The sequence below is a fragment of the Narcine bancroftii genome, chromosome 11 (assembly GCF_036971445.1).
Source record: "Narcine bancroftii isolate sNarBan1 chromosome 11, sNarBan1.hap1, whole genome shotgun sequence".
Classification (NCBI taxonomy): Eukaryota; Metazoa; Chordata; class Chondrichthyes; order Torpediniformes; family Narcinidae; genus Narcine; species Narcine bancroftii.
In genome coordinates this window covers 70599212-70621110 of record NC_091479.1, presented here as the reverse complement: position 1 = coordinate 70621110, position 21899 = coordinate 70599212, and the positions used below count along the sequence as shown (strand labels likewise).

At 39.8% G+C, this 21899-nt stretch overlaps 1 protein-coding gene across 17 annotated transcripts in view; it reads right to left on the bottom strand.

The window, feature by feature from the left end:
- Positions 1-13553: 13553 nt before the first annotated feature.
- Positions 13554-21899, bottom strand: part of LOC138745878 (ataxin-7-like protein 1) — a 192210-nt gene continuing 183864 nt past the window's right edge. For 15 of the 17 annotated variants that reach the window (XM_069903336.1, XM_069903335.1, XM_069903337.1 and 12 more), the window contains 2 exons: positions 18725-18806; positions 13554-14861 (listed from right to left, as the gene is read on the bottom strand). In XM_069903336.1, coding sequence (XP_069759437.1) covers positions 14749-14861; positions 18725-18806 — 195 coding nt within the window. In that variant the 3' untranslated portion in view covers positions 13554-14748. Of the gene's footprint in view, positions 14862-18724; positions 18807-21690; positions 21837-21899 lie in introns of those variants that run through there. The other 2 variants (XM_069903332.1, XR_011346560.1) reach the window with 2 other exon arrangements.

The window sequence follows — 21899 nt, the reverse complement described above, 5'->3', positions numbered from 1 at the left end:
AATAATCAAACTTGAAACAAATCTTAACAAAAGGGACTAATCCAAGACTAACCCAATAAAATGAAAGACAGTTTAACTGTTACGAACTCATCAGAAACTTTGCTGCAATTTCTGGCAATGCCTCAGTGAGCATCAAGATGCAAGCCAAATGAATTACCCTGTTGTTGAGTTGTGTTTTCACTTTTGGCATGTGTTTTCAAAAGTGCTTGAACATTTGAGAACTTTGGAACACGAAACAAAACCTCAGCTGTCTAGTCCTGCTTCAAATTTTCAATGTCATAAATTTTTACCCAAATCCTGACCTGTAAATGTTGGGACTTGACTGAGTTCAGTTGAGTGTAGGATTTTTTTTTGTGTGCATGGACTTTCAACTAACTCTTTTTAGTGTTGTGAATCCCTGTCCATCTGCATGGTCTCAACCTGCATTTACTCCTGGATCAGTTAGTTCATGGTACTCCTGCTGTGCTCTTGACATGTTTCAATATTTTGCCCCTTTTATTTTGCTGCCGTTTTTCTATCCGTGACTTGGGGTTGTCCTGATGCAGCTCTGGTGTATCTCTTTTGTTTCTGTGTAGTCTCTCCCATGTACTTCTGAATTTCATCTTGCTCTTTTTAAGGTATTCACACAACTTAAATTGTTGCCTTTTTGTATCTTGCATTCAACTGTATCATGGTGGTTTTCCCACTGAGCTTGTCCTTGTGCTGCTTTTTCATGCAGCTTCCTCCATTCTGTTGTTTTGACTGCTTGCATGTCTCCTGTTCCCGTTCCCATGCTCTCCTTGAGCTCCAAAATGTACACCAGCTGCCTCTCCCTCCCCCAACCCTGTTAACAATTGATTCCTGAGAAGCGATCTGCTGCAGTTCATTGGAGATCTGTTCAGCTTTCACATACAAATCTCTTAACGTCCAGTAAATTACAAAGATAAACTGCCTTTCAAAACTGTTATGTGTGCAATCATTTTTATTTGTTTGAAAACAAAAATTAAAAGAACTTTAGGTGTATATTTCAATTAAAGAAACTGTAGCTGGTTGCACACATTTTTCATGGAGTACTCCTGGATCTGACAGTCCCAATTGCATCCAGACAGATCAAATGAAGGACAGTGATCTGAAATTTAATAATATAGGAATTTGTAAACCGTATTCACAAATCACATGTTGGCTTGGGCATTCCACTTTTGGAAGTGTTTTGAATGTAAATGTTTAATTAGTTTTAAAGACTTTCTGCATCAATAGAAAATATCCTGAAATATTTCAAGAAAAACATTTTAATTTGTGAGGAGTTATACTGAAAAGGCTGTGGCCACCACAGGGTGGTGCTGCCGGGCTCCTATTCGGAGGACACATGGCACGTCAATCAAGGCCAGGACTCACCCCCAAGCCATCAAGGTGACCCTTGCGATTGGCCCACCTAAATTACCGGGTGCTGCAGTCCAGACAGCCTGCCTGGACTCAGCCCTGACCTTCACCCATTTGGCCCAGGTGAATCACCTAGGATGATCCCTGCTGAGCCCCTGCACTTGGCTTCGAGCCATTGGCCACAGCAGCCAACGAGGTGCAGCCTGCCCCAAGTGATTGACCTCCGCCCCCCAAATACTGTCTGCAGAACTACAAAGGACTATGTGCCCCTTTGTTCTGCCTCTTTTGACCTCTCGTGGAACTTGAGTATCACCTTTCGCACTGGGTTGGAGTGGGTCCCAAGGTTAAGTAGCTAGAGCTGTTTCTGTATCAGACAAGGGGTGGGGGCATGTAGTATCACCTTGATTCTGACTGTTGATTGTAATTTCCCTAGTTTCTGTCGATTTCTCCCTCATTATCCGAAGTGTATATTTACCCCTTGCGTATTGTGTGTATAGGTTCATTTAGTATTTCGACCCTGTTGCCATGTTTGCATCCCCAAAATAAACTTGTGCTTTGTACCTTGACCTTGGTCTGGTTCTTAACCTGTGGGATCCACACAACCCCTTCCAACAGATGGTGTGCAGAGTGCTCCATCCAGTGGCAAACTCAGAAATTAGAATTTGCAAAGTTTGGTGATGGTCAGTGGTATCAATGTTCAGAGAACTTTGGCCCTTGATAAGTTTAACTTTAAACAAAATGGAAGAGAGCAAAGAACAAAGTCTTGAACAGAAAAACAATTAGTTAACAAGTCGTTAATAAATCAGAATAACCAGCCTGATGAAAGATGAAAGTCTGTCGATGCTGTGACTGTAGTTAAAAACACAAAAGTGCTGGAGAAACTGTCCTTGCATTGTCCATGGGAGGTAAGGATATATAACCAATGTTTCAGGCCTGAGCCCCTGTTCAAAGTCAGAATAGATCAGCAGAGAAACAAACCCTATGGGCCACCACATTATGCCAATTGAAACTGATCCCATTTGCCTGCATTACCATATTTTCACTCATGCACACATGCATGTAGTGTGTGGAAAATCTGAAATTACTGTAAAGTTCTCGTAGATCTCACATGCAGACTGTGCGCATGTAATATTAGTCATCCTGTCCAGCACCTTCATAATATGTCCTATAAAAGTCACAAAAAAACAATGTGATACGTGTGCAGATAACATCAGCCTGTATTTGATCTAGACTAATCGCCCTATTCAGAAAAGCCGGCATAGTATATACTGATGGGGATTCCTCCACTGATGACGAAAGAAATTACAGCGATGATGTGCCAGTACGGAGTACAGTAATGGAAGAACAGTTGCCGGCTCTCCTAACGTATTTTAATGAAGACCGTGACAGTGAACAAGGATCGGATGAAGATGAATAAATGATGCCATTATTTTTACTTGTTATTTGGTTTTTGACTTCAGCATTCTTTTTGATGATTCCATTCAAGCGATTTTAAAAACTTCTAGTATAGCGTACTTACAGAGCTAACATGCAGTGGGTTACCCAGTTTGTAAAAAAAAAAAAAAAAACCATACAGGCACTAGTGTTATGTGTTATGTTTTTAAAAAATAAAATACATAAATAGAATTTATATATTTTATTTTTTATCTCTCATATATAGATATAGATAGAGAGAGATATGTATAGTGATTCCATATCCCTCTGCCCTATGACAGAAACCTAAGAACTGTAGATGCTGGAATCTTGAGCAATCACTGAAAGGTGGAAGGATTTGGCAGGTCAGGCAGCAACTTAGAACAATGTATCCCACCTGCTCAGCCTAAAACTCAGTGGCATTTTCCAGTTTCAGGTAACCCCCACCCAGTTCCACTTTCCATCTCTATTTTACCCTCTCCTCTACTCACTTTTTCTCTCAAAGTTGCATGTCCCCCCTTTTTTTTCCTCTACCTACCTTCATTTGTCTGGTACCATATTATCTTTAGTTCTCTCTTTTTATGCTGGATTTCTCTCTTTCCCATCATAGTCTTGAAAAATAATTCTGACTGAAACATTCTCCACTTCTTGCCACAATCTGCTGAGTCCCTCCAGTTTCTCATTGACTTGATCAAAAATGGCAGCCTGAGAATTCAGAGGTATGCCAGTCTAATTCATTTAGATTTATTGTTTATTGTTATGTGTACTGAGATAAAGTGAAAATCTTGATTTTGCATGCTATCCAAGCACTACCAAAAAATCCTGCCATTTTAAACTTGTAGATTCACAGAAAACCAAAGGAAGGTACAAGATTAATTGTGACCACAGTCACCCTGGCTTTGTAACAGGCAAATCAGATAAATTCACAGCAACTCTCCAGGAGGAGCTCTGTCATCGGCAGTTGGATGGGATGTTTAAATTGTGAATATAAAATTTAGAAGAGAGACATTCAGGCAGAAAAAAAAATGAGGTGCAGTGGGTCAATATCACTAGTTGCTGCTTGTGCTGGGTCCAGCATGGTCTTTGTGGTTTCTTCCACTAGTGGCCAAGCATTTCATTGTTGCCCAGTGGACCACAGGGCCTACCTCAGTGCAAGCAACTGCTACCTCTGCTCCTGTTGTGGTCTCCTCTCCATCAGAGAGACTGGGTGCAAGATTGGCAGATCACTTAAGGCATCTCAGCTCTGTCAGCCACAATAGCAGGGATATCCCAAAGGCCACCCACTTCAATTCCCTGTCCTGTTCCCTTGCCGACATGTCGGTCCATGGTCTCATGCCCTCCCAGACGGAGACCACCACAAATTGGAGGAAAAACACCACATATTCTGACTGGGCACCTTCAAACCAGATGGTATTAACATCAACTTCTCTGGTTTCTGTTGGCCCCCAGGGTGATAGTACAGATTCTATCACCAGTGTGTATATGTACAGATTGTAGTGTAGGATGACTGTGATTGGCTGAGAGCGTAGCCACACCTACTGGCAGGTCTTAAAGAATTGCTCCTCGCCAGACCAGGTCATTCTGGACTAGTTGAGCTACATGTGATATGCTCCAGTCTTTTAGTTAATATCCCTATATCTCCTTTCTTCTAGCTCTGTCCTCTTCCTTTATCCATCTGTCTTCACCCCCATCCCCCCCCTGCCCCTGCTCTGCATTCACTGAGATAATACATTCTCACAAATCACTTTTTTTACTTTTCCTGTCTCTGATCCTATTGATATCCAATTAACACCTTTTGTCTGTTGGTCTGTGCACCCCTTCCCCTGCTCTTTCTTTTAATTCTTATGCATCTCTGCTTTTTACTCCTACCTTGAAGAAGGGCTCAGGCCTGAAATGTCGATAGATAGATCCATCCATCCATCCTCAAGTATTACTAGCAACACCACCAAGATAGACAGCAAGTTCCCATCTCTAGACTCGTGGGCTGTAAAATCTGTTATTTTAATAATTCAAAGTTTACAAAATGTTGACATTCAGAAACATCAGTACCACTTGGTACATGTAAAAAGACAAAATATTAAGTTCAAAAGGATGCAAACGCATTAAAAACAATAGACACCTGAAATATAACAATTTGCCTTTGTCCCTAAGCCAATGTCTCCCATTCAGAGAATGGGGCCCTCATCAGATCTTGCAGCTCAGGAACATATTTCCCTGCCTGAGAATTAGGCCTGTGGGAAGACATGGTCCCTGATTGGATTGATTCCAAGTGGATCCTCCAGTACAGCACAGACAGTTCACAATGTCTATCTGTGCATTTCACATTTACTTGGATTACAGAGCCGTCTCTCGGCTTCCTTTCCAAATACCTGTTGAAATGTCTTTTAAATATTGTAATTTTATCTACCACTGGCAGCTCATTCCAGACAATCAACAATCTGAGGGGTGCTTCAGGTTTTACATTTTCTGCCATTGGGGGGGAAAAAAAGAGTCTGTCTGTACAAACTCTGAATATGACTCTCCTCCATTCCAGGTAACCTGTTGGTCTATCTCTTCAATGCTCTCAAATGCTACCACAACCTTCTTGTAATGCAATGACCAGAACTATTACAAACTAGACAATCACAGAAATGGTCAGTGGATGAGAAAAGATTCTGGAATTACCTATCTACTAGCACTGTTGGAGTAAAAAAAACGCTAAAGCAAGACAAGGAGTAGCTTGCTCTCTCTCTCTCTCTCTCTCTCTCCATCTCAAAGGCTGATAAATAATAAGGCCACACTCCATGAATAGAGGAATGATGTCAAAACAAACCTCTGGGGAAATAAAATTATCAAAACGTACTGTGCTAGGATCTGTGAAGAAAACAAAGAGGCCTTGTTGTTTTGGTTTAAGGCCACCTTTACAATTTAATCATGAAAATGTACTGGCTTCGATGGAACTAAATCACATTAAGTGGGTAGCTGAAATGATCAATGTGAAAAATCAATACTTGAAGATGTAACCTTTTCTCAACTTTTTTAATGCCATTAATCACCTTTTTTCAGCATCAAGAGCTGCAACATTCACCTGCCTTTAACTCTTTGTAGATGTCAAAGAATTTGAATGTTCAGCAATTTATAATTTTGTTTAGTGAATAAAGTCAACCTGTGGATGTTTTGTGGATCTCAAGAAATGGGCAGCTTGCCACAAGAACACATAAACATTCGAAGGATCATTGCAGACAGAAATTATTTCCATGTAATTTGATTGGTTAAACTGCCTTGTTCGCCCTCTCTGTAGAAGGAAGCAGTTGCCAAGTGTAGTTCAATGCTTTACCCCAGTCTCAGGAAACCTCTCCAACGGTATGTCAATCTTGAGTTCCAATGACAGTTTTACTGCCTTCATTCTCTTTATTCTCAAGCTTTTGTTTAACATTTGTATGGTCCTTTCTGAGACACTCATTAATATTCATTGAACACACTATGCATTGATAGGTGTTTCTAATTAAATACTGTACTAGAATTCTCAGCTCAAATCTAAATGTTCCCAACCCTACAGTTGCTGAGAACGTTTGGTAAACATTTAAAGGGTGTCCTAGTAATTTATAACTATCATTAAACAGGTCTGTTCTTTATAAATTCCTTCACATTTTAATGGTGAAAAGCAATCTTCATTCCTGCTCACAACCATTTTGCCTCCAGACCACCTGTTGTCTGCTATTCTTCAGTGGTCTTATCCTATTTTGACTTTCCACGGACGTTTTCCAACTGCCTAGGACACCTCAATGATCTGATTTTTAAAAAATATATATAATCCCTAATCAAGCGATTTACAGAAATTGCCAGCCTTAATTCGGTTTCAAACTGTGGAAATCTCCGAGGGATAAGGGCCGACATGGCCCGTTTCCGTGCTGTAAACGGTTGTATGGTTATACCACTGCTGCTGGCATTCCCCTAGTTTACAGCATGTCAGTGGCTACGATTAGGATGAATGGTCAATTAATGCCTAGTTCTTTGCAAAGGACTTCATCTTCAAATGGCTCTAGAATATACCAGAGTTGTTGTAGTTTAAGATTCCAATTTCATGACTGGTAGATGATAACACACTGATACCAATAAATAAATATTTATATTTTCATTTCCATCTTGTATTTTCCAGAAACTTTAATGCAGCCATTGGTTGCCAATAAATAAAATTAGAGTGCATGATTTTGATTCAAGCTCTACCACTCGACAGAGCTGCTGAGCAGACTGGAACACCAATGTGGTAATGTGAACAAGAGGGGGGCGGGGGGGGGGGGGGGGGGGAAGAGAATCTTTAAGCTCTGCCCCAACTCCACTCGTCATTACAGGCAAAGTGATGACAGTGGGACATTAATTCAGCCTGTTACTGAGTGTCAGGAACAGTGATAAAGTTTACACCGTGAAGGTTAACCTGTGAATAATAGCTACTTCATTGACCAATCTCTGCACAAGTGTTATGGATTGACAAACTAGGTAGTTGGAGTACTGTTTCGTTATACTATTTAACCAAGATCAAAACAGTCGAATTTCTAATAGTAGATGAAATTTATGAATTCAGAGCTGTACAAGATAAGTTTGCTTTGGCATATCCAATTGGGAAAACTGCAAAAACAACTTTTTTTGTTTGTTCTATCAGGGTAACTTGCTTGTAAATTGAACCAATAGGGCAGTGAAATCCAAATTTCAGTCATGATTCAGATTTAAATTAGATGGAGTTCAAATGGGTCACATGAAAATTGCAATAAATGAAAGCATCAATGAAGTGCACAATGAAAATGTGGGATACTTTTATTCATTGAATCTGTTATTCCACATATAATTATAATTTTATTTAATTAAATGAGAGTAATATTTGGGCACACACGATGCAGCACATTTGAACTACCCTGAATCTCGTGGAAAGGTTACCTAATTAGACACACTTACCTGCACATTTTCTTCTTTATTTCTTTTTGAAAGTTAGTTGAATTTGTTTGTAATATCATTTCTGATCACAGTGATGTGATGCAGCTTTTACTTCCATGTATCACCTTTGGTTCCATTGTTGGTCAGTGGACAACTGGTCACGAACAGATACAACTCCAGTGACATGGGGTAGAATTTTTTTTTAAAAGTACAATGCATAACAACATGCAGTATCAGTTGTGGAAACCAAGGAGTAATTTTTCTGTGTCCAGTTGATTTAAACTTGGTTGGTACTGCAGCAGAAGTGCTATCATTGGTCTTGGTGGCCTTAGCTTACAGATAAAGAATGAAAAACCACGAGGCAGTTGTTAGAACTATATTTGCGTAAACCAGGATCGACTAATCTCCCACGTGTAAGTATGGAGAACTCAAAGATCTCATGAATAAATGGAAATTAGTTCCTCCTTATTTGAACATTCTCCATAACTACATGGCTTGCAGTAAACTTTTTGTTTCAGATACTACTCCAAGTCAATATTTTTCAAACACTTTACAAAATTGTGTTTGAAATATACGGAATAATTACAATGTTCTCATATTCAGCTCAGAAGTGATTATGGGACTGTGAGATCATAATATGGCATGGCAAAGTTGTCATTACAAGATGCGATCACTTTCAGGACTTTGATCAATAAAATTCATAATTGCTCTACATTGGACAGACTGGATATAAATTGCTTCATTGAGCAACTTGACTCTGACTGCCGTAATCGTGGGGATCTCCCAGTGGCCACCCATTTCAATTTCCTGCCCCATTCCCATGCCAATACGTCTATACATGGACTCGTGCACTGCTAGATTGAGACCACCTGCATTTGGAAAGATGCCTCATTCCAACTGGGAACCTTCCAACCAGATGGCATTAACATCAACTTCCTGTTTCTTTTATTCTCTTCCCCCCCCCCCCCCCCCCCCCCCGTCTCCTTTCCTATAGCTCTCTTCTCTTTTCCCTCTCTCCTTTACTCCAGCTCTGCATTCGGAGCCAAGCTCCCCCATCCCCTCCAATCAAATCAACACCTTTTGTCTGTACTCCTCCCTCTGCCCTTTTAATTCGGATGCCTTACTGTTTTTTTTTACTCAGGCCTGACCCCTTTTTCAAGGTATGAAACCTCATATGGATGTTGTGAGGCCTGTTGAGTGCCTCCAGTATTTTGGTGCTTTTGTATGAAATTTTATGCTTTGCCTAAGAGGAGGGTAACCAAAGCATAACTAATTTCTGGGCTTCAATCTTCCAAACTTCTCTGGGAAAGTGCTCAAAGTTAGACTGAAGTGGTTAATAAATATTGCTATACATGAAGACATAAGTATGGATCTAAATAAGGTATCAAGTACTAAACAACCTTTTGATTTGCATCAAGATGTATGAATATTGGTTCCAAAAATCGCACTTGAACGTAAATTTGCCATAGAGCTCAGCTTATGAACTGGAAACATCACATTGCTCAACTAGATTATTGTCATTATCAGCCACTTGGTCAACAAATTGAGAGTAAAATTCCTTGCTCAATCCTGGCTTATTTAGAACAACCTACAGGAATCAACGACACCCTCAACATACTAAGCACAGCCTTGTAATGTGATTGTTTTATTGATTTTGCTATTTAAACCACCATATAATTCTTTGCAAGACTCTCGTTAAAAATATTTGGAATGTAGGTGCTGAGCTGTGGAATAGAGAGTTAAGTGGCTGTGTTGAAAGTTATTGCTGTCCCTGCACTATCCTGCAGTGGCACTAATCTAACTTTGGTGAAAGTCTCATGTTGGTGATTTGACACAAATCTACATTAGACAAATATTTTCTCAAATAATGTTCACTTATTGCCAATAAAGATCAGTTTTGTATAATCCCTTTTACTGTATAGGATTGAAAGTGCATTGTAATGATGCTTTGAATAGTACGTTTTCCACGGAACTTGCTTGGAACGTATTAATTGTGTAATAGAGGGTATGCCTGCACTTTCTTTTGCTAGTTGACATACTGATGCTCTCAGGAATTGGCCCAAGCATTGATCTATTTCGTATAAAGTTCATGAATGAAGCTTGCATATCAATGACCTTTTCAGCCTAATACAGACCCAAGAATATATCTCAATTTTGAGAACTTTTCAATGCAAGTCATGTGAGTTGACTAAGAAATAAAAACACAATGCTGGAAAAACTTAGGTCAGGCAGTGTCCTTTGTATAGCAAAGATAAAGATACATAAATGACGTTTCATGCTTAAGCCCTTCAAGAAGGCATGGAAAAATGTCAGCAGGTCTCCATATAAAGAGGTAAGGAGGGAGGGATGGTCACAAAAGCAGGAGGCAATAGGTGGAGAAGGGAGGAAGAGCATAGCAGCAAGGGGAAGAAGGATGGCTAGGTAAATAGAGAGGGAAGGAGGTGGAGTACTGAGGTAAAAACCAGAGGTCAATGTTAATGCCATCTGAGTGGAGAGAACCCAGATGGAAAATCAGGTATTGTTTCTCCAATTTACAGGTGGTCTTGGTGGGATACAGAACTGAAATGGTTGGCCACTGGGAGGTCCGACACTGGTGTGGACAGAGGGAAGATGCTCAGCAAAGAGATTGTCCAGTCTGCACCCAGTTTCTGATATAGAGAAGGCCACAAAGGGAACACCTGATGTAGTAAATCTATCCTGTAGATACACAAGTGAAGTATTGCTCCCTGCCAATGCCTGCCGACATTTTCCCATACCTTGATGAAGGGCAAAGTTATCTTTGCTATATAAAGGACACTGGTTTAACCTGCTGAATTTCTTTAGCATTGTGTTTTTACTTCAACCACAGTGTCTGCAGACTGTCATGTTTTACCACGAGTTGACTAAGTAGTTCCCATCTAATGAAGATGGTCGCCTGACCAATACATTAAGTGGGCAATGCTTTGTTATTCTGTAAGCTGGTACAGCTGATTTAGAATCCTTTTAATTATTACTTAATTATTTTTAATGATTATCATGAAAACCTGACCATAATTTGTTCAGAAAAGTCTCTAATATTAGTACACTGCATATGAAACTTGAGTCTAAAGTACAGTTCATGCAATTATTTGCAATTGAGAAACATGAAATCTATTAAATTTAAATTAAATATGATCTTGAAAAACAGAATTTTGAAACTTGGCCACAGATTAAAGATGTCATGTTGTAATAATGACCATGAAAATAGTATGTCAGGTGACAGAGGATTTCCAAGAGAAACACAATAGGCTGCAGTTGCTGTGATTGTAGTAACAAACACTGAAATGCTGGAGGAGCTCAGCTGGCTTATTCAGCAGCTAGAGACCACCAATGTATTGCTGACATTTCGGGCTGAGCCCCTCTTCAAAGAAAAATCAGAGAAGGCAGAAGCAGGATATATCCAAAAGTTTCAGAATTCAATCAATGGGGGAAGAATCCAGACCAACAAAAGGTGTTAATTGGATGTAATAAGGGACTAGGTAGAATTGATCATTGTCTGTGCGAAAGGAGACAGGAAATGTTGAGACGACGGGGGTTTTGACGAAAGCCAGAGAAGTCCATATTAATGTCATCTGGTTAGAGAGTGTCCAGTCAGAAGATGAGGTGTTGTTCCACCAATTTACAGGTGGCCTTGGTGGGATAGTAAATGAGAACCATGGACAGACATTGTTCATACACGTTACATTCTAAATGTAGTATTACGTAGGAATAATGGAACCTTTACATGACGGCAAGGAAATGAGGTTAAGAATTGAAATGGGTGGCCACAGGGAGATCCATGCTATTGTAGTGGACAAAGAGAGGTGTTCAACAAAGTGATCTTCCAGTCTGCGTCCGGGCTCTCCGATGTAGAGGATTTCCGTTGAGTGTAATACAATAAGATGGACTGGTTTATCACAGCGGGATGCAACTTGGGCTTCCAAAGGTGACTTATTTAACCAGTAAAATATTATTTATTGAATATTAAAATATCTGCCTTAAAAGCTATGTCCAAGGAATGTCACCAACACTATTCCTGGGGTACCATCATTGGGATCGTATTTCAGCTTCTTTTCCAAACCCTGGCCATTTCAATTCACTAATCTAAATTTGGCACGCAGGTTCATTGTTACAGGATGCAAGATGATGCAGCAGAGATAAGGATGGTACAGTGCTATGATCTGGAGATTTCCCCTTGCTAAAGAAAGATTGCAGTATGTCCTGGATGCCCGTGCACCATAAGTTTCTGATTATTACCTGCTTATTATTGTCAATTTGACAGAGTAAAACAATTTGCTCTTCAAATTACTTTTCAGTTTGGCTCCCATTTTAATAACATATTCTCTAAACTCTTCACTATCTCCTGTAAGCCAATTGTTTTTTAAACATTAAAACTCTGACCACAAACACACCTAATAACATTTTAAAAAGAGTCACTGGGGGAAAAAAAATGGAAACACAGTCTGCGCTTTGCACCTTCTTTCGAGATCTTGTGAATATAGCGTAGCTGAAACGATGAGAGCTCAACTCCTAGAAATGGTGTTATTACATGTAACTACATTTGATTTTCACATCCAAATTCCACAACAATGAACTGATGCAAAAACCAAAATCACGTCATTAGCTTCAGTTTCTGACGATCTTCAATTAACTTTTCGAGAAAACACTTTGTCAAGCAGATTCCAAAACAAATTTACTAACAATTGAAGGAAGTCCATAAATTGGAGTAAAGATTCAACAGGAAAGTGTACTTCTTAGAAACATATAAATTATTTTTTTATTTACAAAGCCTGTTACAAAACAAAAGAAAAAAAACATCCCTCACTAGAGAATATCTCCGAGCTGGGTGTTGAACCATGGCAGTGTCAATCTGAAACAAGGTTTGTTCAATTTATACGCCATTGAATTAACTATTTACAGCTATTCTAGATACCATTCTGTTAACAATACCACAAAGATGAAAATAGGCATGGAATGAACACAATTGCACTGCTGGGGGGCGGTAAAGAAAATTGTACAAGGCAAATTGAAAATGTGTAGTGTATAAAATTCATTTACAGAAAAGGAACAGTTGGGATATGGCACAGATAATGATTTTTACATGCTACTGATATTTTTGAATGGGGAGGGGGTTTAGAATTTAAATCTGCAGTAGGAAAGCACAAATGAGGCAGGTGCAAATTTGTATCTGTGCAACAGCAGTATTAACACACCCATGACTGGCCAGCAATGCAAAACCCACAGAGTTTTGTCAAGATGCCACGGGTCAACAATGTAACAAAAAATAAGGTGTAAATAGAAAAACTTTTCTCCCCAAGAACTCACTGAGATTCAGCAATAATATAATGCTGTATAAACTATTTTCTACAAATTTTTGATCAGCTCCATATACAATTGTTACATCAATACAAAAGAAGGCGTACAGTAATCTGCTGTCTCTTTATGGCTGACAAGTTTATGCATTGTGTGTCCATGATTTGTACTGGTACAATATACAATACCAAGACCCACAGGGTGGGCAACTACTGACACTTGGCTATAATGACCAAGATATCCCTTTCGGACACGTCTTGCACCTCACTATCCAGTTGCAGTTCCTGATAAACATGATCAATTTTAGAGAGTTTGTATTCATGAGAGAATTTAGCATTATTTATATATACATACATTTATTTATATATATATATATGTGTGTGTGTGTGTATGCATGTATAAATTATTCTAATTTTGAATTCATTTCCCACCCCCTGTAGTTTTATAACAACCCACAATAAATTAGAAAAATTAAAATACTTTAAAGCTCCTAAACTAATCATGACGAACATTTGTGCAAAAATAACCACAGATATGGACACAATCTCCAGTCTAACAAAATGTACATAGCAAAAATTCAATCCAAATTTATTTAAAAAATATATAAACACACAACTTTTGACAATCCTAAATTCTATTTCTGAACTTATCCTGGACAGTTAGAGCATTAATAAAATGATAAATCATAAATTAATGAAAATTAACACTAACAATTGAAGGTACAACCTCTTAACTGTGTGGATGGTGATTAGCTTAAGGAAAATAGTTCTCTGTGCTGCAACTTCATCTTAACAGTCTCTGCACACCAGCTTTATATTACACAAAACAGCCGTTGCTTTTGCTATACCACTATTAAAACCATAAAAATCCATTCTTATTACAGGAAAATCCTTGTTTATTACAATCCCTGCCTGTTCTTTTCTAATGGGAAATAATTCGTCACAAAATAAGTGCACTTTTAACACTGAATAATAAGACATCATTAACATTTCCTATGTTTTTGTTCTCCACTTATCTCTCAATAGTCCCTCTGAAACTTCACTCATTACGTTATCTTGCTGGCAAACTCCACTGTTTTATAATACCTTCGGATTAAAACTGGTGACAATCCACTTGCCTTATCACTTGAAAAAAAAATTCTCTCAAATTTCCACCGCTGCCAATTAATGAAACAAATTTTGCATTTGAAAAGTTTTTTTTTTGTTTTTTAGTTGCTAAAGTTTCTATACAGGCATGGAATTATAAATGCAATAGTAAAGCATGAGAGCCGGTAGAACAAAGATTAGATTTTGTTTTCTGCAATACCCCACATAGGAAAATCTACCATGTTGCAATAAAACATTTTGATGAAAGCATATATAATTTATATAAAAACTATAGGGATACAAATCGGTGTAATCATGTGGGATTCCATAAATCCTGCCAATTATCAAGAATTAAAAAAAATTCCAGATGAAAATGTTTTGATAATTTTTATCTTTGAGTCAAGTCCATTTAGATCATGATTGACAATAATTATCTTTGTAGAAGGGGAGGGTAAAATCATGATTATCCTGGTTTACATCAAATCTAGTGTATTGCATTACTTGGCACCCCCAAAACCACCATCAATAGGACAAGTAATATCGGGCTCTCTCTGATTAGGTAAAATTGCCAGATGCTCATTCAGCCAGCATCGCTAGAAGAATGGGAGTAAAGGCCGCTTGGAGGTATTGGCTAAGATAGAGGCTTCTTCACATCTTCAGCAAGGATTCTGTCTTATTGATGCGGTCCATTATGCAGTCGAAGGTGAGTACCACAGTCGCTTTCAACGACTGAATCTTTTTCTAACTGCCTTTCCATGAAAATGGTTTTTACTGCTGGATTTTTGGCTGCAAAAAAAAATTAAATTAAACTTTACACTGAGAGACAAAACAATGAACAAATTGCATACAAGAATATCACATTTAAATGGGAATGTTAACAAAGAAGCTGCTCCAGCTATGTTATGGTATTAGTAGTCAACAAGATTTTCCTGACAGCCCCGATTTAAAGATGAAAAGTCAGGATTTATTTTTAGAAACTGAAAAGCTTACATAAAAATAACTAATCCACTTTTAAGTATTTTAAATTAGTCTTTTCCCAATGAGTACAGCAGTAATGTTTCCTCTCTTCAAAAAAAAAAGGAAAATTTGGTCAGGAAAAGAGGAGGTAGTAAGATTACGATGAAACAACTGATCAAACAGAGCGCTGGGCCTTAAAGATTCATGAGCTGCACCTTTAACAGGTAACAACCTGAACTGGAGTACATCTAATCTTTTTGTCTCCACAAAAGACCACATCCACAGTATTTTGCAGTAAAATCATAAAATTTAGCCGAAATCTTTGTGTCGAGAGGGATGGACAACAACATTCCAAGTTTGCCTGGATCATGTATCCGTTATGATCACTGGCCCAATTTAACTGATTTGTACGAAGTAAAACACTGAATTCTGTGGACACTGTGGTTTAAAGTAAAAAACACAAGATGCAGGAGAGACTCAGCAGGTCAAACAGTGTCCTTTATGTAGCAAAGACAGAGATACATAATTGATGTTGCGGGCTTGAGCCCTTCGTCAAAGTATGAGAAAATGCCTGTCAGAATAAGAGTGGGGGGGGGGGCAGGGCAGGAGATGATAGGTGGAGAAGGGAAGGAAGGGACAGCAGCACTGAAGGGGAGAGGGGTGGAAAGGCAGGGTTGTGCAGGTGAAAGAACTGGAAAGGCAGGAAATGGGAGACGGGGGTAAAAAGGCAAGCGGGTTTAACGGAAAGCAGTGAAGTCAACATTCATGCCATCTGGCTGGAGGATGCCCAGACGGAAAACGTGTTGTTCCTCCAATCTGCGGGTGGTCAGGGTGGGACAGTTCATAAGGCCATGGACAGACGTGAGCATGGGAGTGTGACCCAGAATTGAAGTCGTTGGCCATTGGTGGGATCGCTGTGGTTGCCAACGGAGTGGAGGTGCTGAGTGAAGTGATCTCCCAGTCTACGACCGGTCTCTCTGATGTAGAAAATGGCACAAAGGGTGCACCGGATGCAGTAAATAAGTCCCCTGGATGCACAGGTGAAGAGATGCTTAACATGGAAGGCCTGTTTTGGGCCCTGGACCACGGTGAGGGAAGAGGTGTAAGTGCAAGTGTTGCACCTTCTGCGGGCACAGGGGAAAGTGCCAGAGATGCAATGGGTGGGGAGGGATGAGTGCACGAGGGGATCGCGGAGGTAGGAGGCCCCTGTGGAAGGATGAGGGAGGAGGAGAGGGAAAGATGGGTCTAGTGGTGGGAGCCCGTAGGAAGTGCCTGAAATTTTTGTGGATCATGTGTTGGATGTGGAGGCTGGTGGGGTGGTAGGTGAGGATGAGGGAGATTCTATGTTTGTTGCGTCTGGAGGCAGAGGGGGTCAGGGCAGATGAGTGGGAAAGGGAGGATATGCAGGTGAGGGCTGAGTCAATAGTGGTGGAGGGAAGCCACATTTGTGGAAGAAGGCAGACATTTCAGATGATCTAGACTGGAAGAACTTGTCTTGGGAACAGATGCAGCAGAGAAATTGAGGGGGCAGGGTGTGAGGAAGCGTAGTCCAGATAGTTATGGGAGTTGGTGGGTTTATAGTATATGTCAGTAGAAAGCTGGTCTCCCGAGATCCAGGAAGGGGAGAGAGTTATCGTGGATGGACCAGGTGAGTTTGAGTTCGGGGTGGAAGTTGGATGCAGATGACTAATTTGTAAAGTAAACATGTTCCACGTTTCCTTGTCTTCCTAACCCAGTTCTCTCAATGCCTTAGGAGTTCCACTTGGATATGTCTGCAGCTCATGCCAGTATCATTTTATCCTGTTAGTACTGCTAGGAAATGTTTCATCAACTGCTATTCTAACATGCACACATTCTGCTTTGGAACCAAAAATAAATCAGGAGAAAGAAATCATGGCCTCCCTAAATCTACAGAAAGCCCTTGTTGGGAGGCAAAATGGAATGCTGGTGTCCAACTAAAGGGAAATTCAAACCTGAACTTGGGAGTTAGGCAGATCCCTAAGTAGAGCAGGGGAAATGGTGGAACCAAATTCAATTGCAATATTTAATAAGGATTTAGACATGAACAGGCAGGGAATGGAGGGATATAAACCAAAGGCAGGCAGACATTCGCCAGAATTGGAATTTCGAGCCATTTCTTTTTCTCTCTTTTAATCTTGTTTTATAGAACATTGTATAGAGAACACAAGGTTACCAAATACATGTACATTTCAAAACTAAAACAATAGCGATCTACCCCTTTCCCATATAATGTTGTCAGAATGACCAAAAACAAACAAAGAAAGAAAATAACTCTAACCCCATACTGAGAAAACCTGGGATGTTTTGACATCAAATGAAAGGTAGAACAGTTTTGCTGATTCTATGAAATATTACTAACTGAAGGAAAAAACAGGTATATAAATAAATACATTCAATGATCAAGACATTAATGAGCACGAAAATTGTCCATAACAGGACTCCAAATTTTATGACAATTAGCTTTAGCATACAATGTGGAACAGCTGATCTTTTCTAAATTAAGGCAAGACATGATATAACCACTGAGTTCTAGTGGGTGGAACAGGATCTTTCCATCCAAGTAGGATAGGTCTTTGTGCCATAAGAGTTGTAAATATTATGACTTAACAATCAGATTAAGAAAATTGCTCATTAATATCATCTAACACTCTAAACAAAGCAGTTAAAGGAAGCCATTTCTTTTAACCAGTTTCTATTTTGCTCCTAGTCAAGTTTGAACTGGATAGAAATGTTTCTGTTTAAAAGCTACCAATATGGTCTCAGTGAAACATGCCAGTCTGGAGACTAATTGTAGTGAAAACAGAAAAATGCCTGAGGAACTCAGCAGGTCATGCAAGATCATTTGGAGGTAAATATATAATAACCAACGTTCCGGGCTTGAGTCCTTCTTCAAAGTATGAGCGAAAAGCAGCCAGGCACCTCAATGAAAAGGTTGGGGAGAGGAGGGAAGAAAGAGGATGAGGAAGGAGACCAGCCAACAGGTAAAAGGCCATAATTGGACATGGATGGGAGGACACAAGGAAAGGTGAATACTAATCAGGTAAGGGTGGTGACTCTGTAAATGTAGAGCTGGAGGGGTAGGGTTGGGGGAATAACAGAAACCGGAGAAATCTATGTTAATGCCACTTGGTGGGAGGGTGCCCAGAGAGAATATGAGGTGTTGGTCCTCCAATTTGCAAGTGGTCCCACTCTGACAGTGAACAAGAACATGGGCAGCATGGGAATGAGGCGGGGATTTGAAATGGGTTGCCACTGGGAGATCTGCACTATTGCAGCGGACAGGGTGAAAGTGCTCAACGAAGACTGGGAGAAGCAGTAGATGACCCCCGCAGATTTACAAGTGTTGCTTGTGAAGTATTGTAGGTGTAGGTTGAAGGGACAAAATGAAGTAGAGGTAAAGCGGACAGAGTCCATTAGGAAACATGGGTCTCTGTTGTTAAGAATGAAAAGCATTAACATGTCAATAATGTGTGTTTGAGAAACTTGAAATAGATGATGTCCGTCAAAACTGCTGTTTTGCTCGTGAACAGGATTTAGATTGAAAATAAAACTGTTTGCTTCTAGTGATTACACTCGAGAGTCAATTACAAAACAATCCTGCCATCAAAAGGGCATTCAAATGTACTGCAACTCGGCAAGAGTCATATCAAATAATGCAAGTAGACAGTTACCTACTTGTCTGTTACCATGTGCGGGGTTGGTTGTGGTTGAAGCACTGGATTGTGATAAAGGTATACTGCTGTTTCTCCCAATCTGTTTAACAGAAATATGAAAGGTTAAAAGTAAATTAAGATCCTACATCATGAATATTTCAACTGTAAGTTGGTGTCAGAATGAAATCCATCATCTTCAAAACCTTGATTTCTAATAATGTTAGATTATTTTAATCAGGACAGCATTTATCTTTCCAAAGAGATTATCCCAATAATGTTAGTTTCTGTCAAGCAATGTCACAATAAAATTATATAAATTACAGACTTCAAATTGAATTTTAGGATTAAACCCATTTGGAATGATGCCTTATGATCAGGCACAACCAATAAATAGTCGTCAAATTACTGCCATTAAAGCAACAACTGTAATCATTTTTTTCTCAGAAACCCTTACATTTTTCAGTACAAACACAATTTTAATCTATTTATCCTTTAAGAATTATCTAAAAGGACTGGAAACACTGTCCTATCTCCACAGATACAGACGGAGAAAAGTTGCAATTAGTCCAGTCTGAAAAGACTGAGGACCCGGTGATACCCATCTCTGACAGTGATGTCAGAACATCATTCAAGAGGGTGAATCCTCACAAGGTGTCAGGCCCCTGAAAATCTGTGCCAACCAACTAGCCATTTTCAATCTCTCACTGCTGCAGTCAGAGGTTCCCACCTGCGACAAAAGGGTATCAATCATCCCAGTCCCAAAAATAGCAGTGTGAGGTGCCTCAACAAATATCACCCAGTAGCACTAACTTCTATGATTAAAAGCTTTGAGAGGTTGGTCATGCCAGAATTAAGAGATACCTAAGCACCCCAAGGATGTGTGCTTAGCCCACTACTCCTGTCATTATACACATATGACTCTGTAGCCAGGCACAATTCTGATGCTATCTATAAGTTTGCTGATGACATCACAATTGTTGGCAGAATCACAAATGGCAATGAGGAAGCATACAGGAGGGAGATAGATCAGCTTGTTGAATGGAGTAACGACAACAACCTTGTGCTCAATGTTAGCCAAACAAAGGAGATGATTGTGGACATCAGAAGGAAGCCAGGGAAACATGACCTGTCTTCATTGAGGGCTCCGTCGTGGAGAAGGTCAAAAAACTTGAAATTCCTGGGTAGCAACATCTCTGAGGATCTGTCCTGGACCCTCCACGTTGATACAATCACAAAGAAGACTTGCCAGCAGCTTTGTGAGGAGATTCAGTATTTCACCGAAAACGTCTACAGGTAAACCGTGGAGAGTATTCTGGCTGGTTGTATCACTGCCTGGTATGGAGGCCTCAATTCTCAGGACAAGAATAAACTGCAACATCCCAGGCACCAGACTTCACTCCATCGAGGAAGATGAGGCGGTGTCTTAAAAAAGCAGCCTCTATCCTCAAAGACCCCCCCATGCCCTCTTCACTCTGCTACCATTGGGGGAAAAGGTACAGGAGCCTAAAGTCGAGCACTCAGTTGCACATGGACAGTTTCTTCCCCGTTGCCATCAGATTCCTGAACAATAAATGTACCAAAGACACGGCCTTACTTTTAGTGCCCTATTATTTATATATTTTTAAAATCTAATAGTAATGTTATAAGATGGTTATAATATGAATGTTTGCACTGTGACGTTGCCACAAAACATCGAATTTCATGACAATAAATTCTGATCTTGCACAGACAGGTATAATGTTAAAAAACAGGACACTGGAAGTACTCAGCTGGTCAAGCACCATCTGTGGAGGCAAAAGATCCAAGTCGATGACAGATCAAGACTGAGAAGGAAGAGGAAAGATTATCAGTATACAGAGAATTGTGAGGTGGGGGGAAGGGGTGGAACAAAGGCTGATAGATGGAGAGGAAGTAATGAGCAGATGTAACCAGATGGGGAAGGTGGAGATTAGATTAGTATCTGAGTGTGGGTGGTGTGGGAGAGGAACAGCAGGGTGTGAGTTACCTAAAATTGAAATGTCCAACATTCATAGTATTGGGTTGCAAGTGACAAAGGATTTGAGATTTTGTTCTTACAAAGAGCATTTCACCTCTCTGTCTCTATGGAGAAGACTGAAGTCAGAAAGGTCAGGGTGGGAGTGGGAAGAGAGTTAAAATGACATGCAAATTAAAGCTCAAGATGGGTCTATTTTTCCAATGTAGAGGTGGCCACATTGCAGCACCATGTTTGGAAGAGATGCAGATGCCTCACTTGGAATACTATTCACATCACTGGATGATGCTATTGATTAACTGTCTAAAATTTTTTTTTTAATGAATCCCCTCTGCAAGTTGTGACCTGAAGCATGAATGTTATTTGACATTTATCAGCCCAAACCTAAGCGTAGCCTACGTCTTGAAACTCAATTTTTTGTGAAGTTGTGAAAAAGTGTGGAATCATCATCAAACCTCTCCATTTATTAAATCACCAATGAAGCAGTTGAAGATGCCTGGAGCCAAGGACACAGTTTCAAAGAATTTCTGCGACAATGTCTTGGGGCTCAGGTGAGTGACGACCAAGAACTGCATCTTTTTTCCTTTGTCAAGGTGTTACTCCAGTCCAGAGAGGATTTTCACCTCTGTTCTTGACTTCAATTTCACCCATGTTTTTGAAATCATCCTTCTGTATAAGCTGCCTCGATCTAATGGGGAACTCTTAAGTTGCATCTTTTTTGGCCAGATATGGAACTATGCTGACTGGAGTAACACAGATGAAGTTCAGGTTACTTGTGACTAATGACACTGTCAGACAAATTCTATCACTGACGATGGCTGAGGGTAGACTGATTGGAGTGGAAATTGGATAATGTCCTGCTGTTTGTCATATCCTATCTATTTTCTACTTGAGTGAATGCCAGCATTGCTGCTGTACAAGAACAACTTGGCTGGAGCTGCAGCCAATTCTGGAGTGCAAGTACTACAAATGGAATACTGTCCAGTCCCACCGTTTTAGCTTTCTCAAAGTTTTCAGCAGTTTCTTGATATCATGTGGAATGATCTAAATTGTCTGTGGTCTATTCTCTGGAAATGTGGGGACCTCCGGCAAAGGCAATGACTTGTACTGGATGTAGATATCAGGTCATGCAATTATCTAGAGATGAAAAGAAACTGGGGTTATATTACAATTTCTGTGTGAAAGTTCTAAAGAGCACAG